The following is a 4,167-nucleotide window of genomic DNA, read 5'->3' on the forward strand; positions in this document are numbered from 1 at the left end:
ATTCAATCTTAAGTCTGCCAGTTTTCTAGGGTTGTTGGCACCATTTTTAGGGTCGTTCCCCAGGTGAAACAAAAATCTTGCTAGTTCATTGTATGCAGCTTTCATTGATAAAAATTATACATTTAGCAAATGTGTTGCCGTCCTCTCTCTTTTATATCACCTTTCTCATATGCCTATACATTTATATTATATAATTATATATAGTACCAAAGTGGAGTCTTCCATAAAGCTTAAACATTGCTTTTTTGGCCATAGCTATCACCAATCAAGAAACTTAATGATTTGGTTTAATGGGCATGTGCCACGTGTATACTATTTTGACATTATTTTTTATTATCTCCCCATTTATCTTGACATACACGTGTGCATGCTCAATAAGAGAGAAGAGAGATACATAAAGAGATAGAGGTTATAAAAATAGAAGAAAGAAAGATTATGTGAAGTGGAAGCAAAAATCTTAGCTTGGTTACTAAACAAACTTCCATGTACATACAAATTTTCTTTCTTTCTTCAACCTCTCTATAGTACATACATACATATTACCTTGTAAATGAAGAAAAATATTATTGCAATGGAAGAAAGGCCAAATTCATGGAGTCAAAGACAAGAAGACTCATCTCTTTCTCTCTTCTTTCATGTCTTTCTCCAAACCGTTTTCTAATTAGACCCATCAACCAACCAATCTCTCTCTCCTTCTCTCTCCCTATTTACTATATTTCTAAGCAAACCCTACAACAATCACCATCATCACGATCATGATTTCCACTTCATCAAGCCTCCTTATTTCTCTCTCTTCTAGTCATTCTATAAAGTCTTCGCAGATCTCTACATCACACTAGTTGGGAGAGACAAAAAAGATTTTCAGAATACCTCTTCTAGGTATATTGATATCCAAAAGGTGTGTCTCGTAAAATGAGAAAGCCGGAAAATAACGGCAAACGGTACAGCCACAGCAACAGCAATGGCAACAAGCTTCGAAAGGGCTTGTGGTCGCCAGAGGAAGATGACAAGCTCATGAACTACATGCTCAAAAATGGCCAAGGTTGTTGGAGTGATGTTGCTAGAAATGCTGGGCTGCAGAGATGTGGCAAGAGCTGTCGCCTTCGCTGGATCAATTACTTGAGGCCTGATCTTAAGCGAGGTGCTTTTTCGCCTCAAGAAGAAGAGCTTATAATCCATTTACATTCACTTCTTGGCAACAGGTTCCTCATCTTTCTTGCTTAGAATCATACGGCCCGATATGGCTATAACTCTTTCTCCATTATTATATATTTTCACTATTTTATTTGAATGGTAATTCTGGAAGGAAACAAGTAAATATGGAATTGTATACTATTTATTAAAAGAATAAAATAAAGGTCTAACTTTGTTTCTGATCCCTTTCATGCTCCACATGACACTGTAAGTAAGACTGTGAGAGTCTAATTTGTATATATTGAATTGCAAACAATTACTAATACTATTAGTTAGTAATTAGTGTACTCTTTCACTTATCTCCCGTTTATATTTACTCTTACATGATTGGTTAATTTGGAGACATAGTTAGGAAGAATCCAACAAGTGATGTTGAATGCACAAAAGCAAACGCAATATGCATGATTTTTATTGGTTGCTGCAGTTGTCCTTCAATTAACTTGGAGCTGAAGGCTTCATTTCAAAGGAATGTCTAATTAAGTTTGCATGCATAACGAACACCTTGCGTTAGATCAAAGCTAAACAAATAAATGACATAACTATTCTCCTACGTCTTTGTCTCATTGGTCCTTGGAGTTGAAGACACTCTTGTTTCCGGACATTAATTTCTTGTTACAATTTTTCACTTCCATGCAAAACGTACCATGCATGCATTTGCATTACAACACAAAGTCATCTTTATTACTTGGTAGCTGACCCCTTGTAATTTATTTATGTGTAGGTGGTCTCAAATTGCGGCTAGATTGCCAGGACGTACGGACAATGAAATAAAGAACTTTTGGAATTCAACAATCAAGAAAAGGCTCAAGAATTTGTCGTCGTCATCATCAACACCATCACCAAACGCTAGCGATTCCTTGATATCATCGGATCAGCCTAATAAAGATCAACTCATTGCAGCAGCTGGATCATCATCAGAGTTCATGTCCATGCCCATGTACAATAACATGGATACATCTTCTTCTTCATCATCCATGATGGTTCACATGATTGACTCGTTGCCGATGCTCGAGCATGGCCTAAACATGATGGGGTGTTCATCAAATGGGTACATGATTAATACAACATCATGTATTTCACAAGTTGGGATGAATAATTGTGGGAACTTTGGTGGGGAGTTTTATGTTCCTCCTTTAGAGAGTATAAGCTGCTGCATAGAAGAAAATATCAAGGCGGAAAATTCATTTTATGATCATAGGAACCCTAACAATTTGAACACCAACAATAATAATGCTAATAATAATAAAGTTGATCAAAACATTGGTGGGGTTGGGAACTTATTGCAAGGAGAAGAGATAAAATTAGGGGAATGGGATTTTGAGGAGTTGATGAAAGATGTTTCCTCATTTCCGTATCTTGATTTCTACTCAAGTTGGTCATAAATACTCTTCTATTTTTCATACGAAGATCTTAATTAGTCACACACCTTAGAATTTACCGAAAAGGTAAAAAAAAATACCCAAATGTTTTTTAGCTACCAATCCTCAAACCTATGTGTTGTATTTTTGTTGTGTTCATATAGATTAGAAGTGGAAATTGAAGTTTGAAATAATGGTCGAGTTTGGAGGATGTATTGATTACTGATCAGGGAATAATTCTTGTATGTACTTTATATGCTGTAAGTAAATTAGGTACTTGTGATAATAATGGGTATACAGCATATTGTTGTAGAGATTATGTGAATAGCCATAGAGACATGAAATAGTATTTGGTTTATACACAATGTACTTACTATACATATATATATATGGTCTTGAGATGTACAAAACAATTATATGGGTTAATTACAAAGTTGTTATTAGTGGGGATATGTAGCAATATTGAATCTTGTACTTTGATGAAGATATATAGATCTCTCTTTATCTCTGTCTAAATTGGTCTCCACTTGCGATCCTTGTGCTTCTTATTTCACATCAATAGATTTTAATAGTTGATTTAACTAGATTTGTTAATTACGTATTTTTCAATTATGTATAAATTGAATTGACAATATTTGATCATTACCCTCAAATCACTCGCTTGAAGATCATTGTTTCTTAAAATGGGGGGGTTTCATCATATTTTAGGTGAGATGTCCACTTCAAACAAAAATATAAGAGATGGAAGTACTTAGTCAGCTTACTCCTTATTGCAGTAAGAATGCCCATCAATAGATTATTAGTTAGTTATTAGAGCCTTAATGGTGTGGGGTTAGTTCTTAAGTGTAATTATGACCTATGACTCCTTCATGCCTTACACTAACTTATTACCTCCAAATATGTTAACTAAAAGCAGTGAATAGAAGAAAGCAAGATTAGAAATAAACAAATTGTATCATGGCCACGAGATGGTGATGCATCAATTTCATTTGAATGACATATCCCATATAGTCAAGAGACTAGAGAGTGCCATTCTAAATCATTTTCCTTTGGATTTTAACACACACCACAACCAACATGTGTATCCAAATTAATTATTTTATTTGACAAATTGAGGGTCACCATCTATAGGAACAATATGTAGAGGGTGTCATTTTAAATCATTATAGATTATCCCAATTCAAGTTTGTACCCACATCCATATATTGCATTAAAGTGATTAATGTTGGTGTTCATAAGTTGCTACGTCTTCAAACATTAGCATATAAGTTGAGTAAGAAGTAATAATTTAAAGAATAATGTAGATCAATACTCGTTAAAATGTTGAATTTAATGGCATAGTATTCCAAATATTTAGTGTTGGTAATGCTAGATTCCTAATTTCCCATTAATCAACTTATACTTTTATATTGTGTTTACTCCCCATGAATAGGAATCAATGAATCGAAACAAGTTTTATTACCTTATTTATTTTTTAAAAGAATCATAATAGGAATAATGAGTCCCACGAAAAGTTGGGAATGAAATATGGTTTCTAATTCTCTGGGGGGGGTGGGGGGGGGGGGGGGGGGGGGGGGGGGGGGGGAGGGGGGTAGGGTGGGGGGGGGGGGGGGGG

At 35.1% G+C, this 4,167-nt stretch overlaps 1 protein-coding gene across 1 annotated transcript; it reads left to right on the forward strand.

Annotated features, from left to right (window-relative positions):
• Window positions 1–420: 420 nt before the first annotated feature.
• Window positions 421–3,100, forward strand: LOC102617737 (transcription factor MYB83). Its single transcript, XM_006470693.4, has 2 exons — window positions 421–1,202; window positions 1,916–3,100. Exons 1-2 carry the CDS (start codon window positions 913–915, stop codon window positions 2,574–2,576), a joined length of 951 nt encoding a protein of 316 aa, XP_006470756.2. The 5' UTR covers window positions 421–912; the 3' UTR covers window positions 2,577–3,100.
• The last annotated feature ends 1,067 nt before the right edge of the window (window positions 3,101–4,167 follow it).

The sequence above is a fragment of the Citrus sinensis genome, chromosome 2 (genome assembly GCF_022201045.2).
Source record: "Citrus sinensis cultivar Valencia sweet orange chromosome 2, DVS_A1.0, whole genome shotgun sequence".
Classification (NCBI taxonomy): domain Eukaryota; kingdom Viridiplantae; phylum Streptophyta; class Magnoliopsida; order Sapindales; family Rutaceae; genus Citrus; species Citrus sinensis.

Excerpts from the sequence above, each read along its gene's own strand:
- LOC102617737 (XM_006470693.4), top strand. The coding sequence starts at position 913 with ATGAGAAAGCCGGAAAATAACGGCAAACGGTACAGCCACAGCAACAGC. Across the intron at positions 1,203-1,915 it reads CATTCACTTCTTGGCAACAG|GTGGTCTCAAATTGCGGCTA; the intron begins GTTCCTCATCTT and ends ATTTATGTGTAG.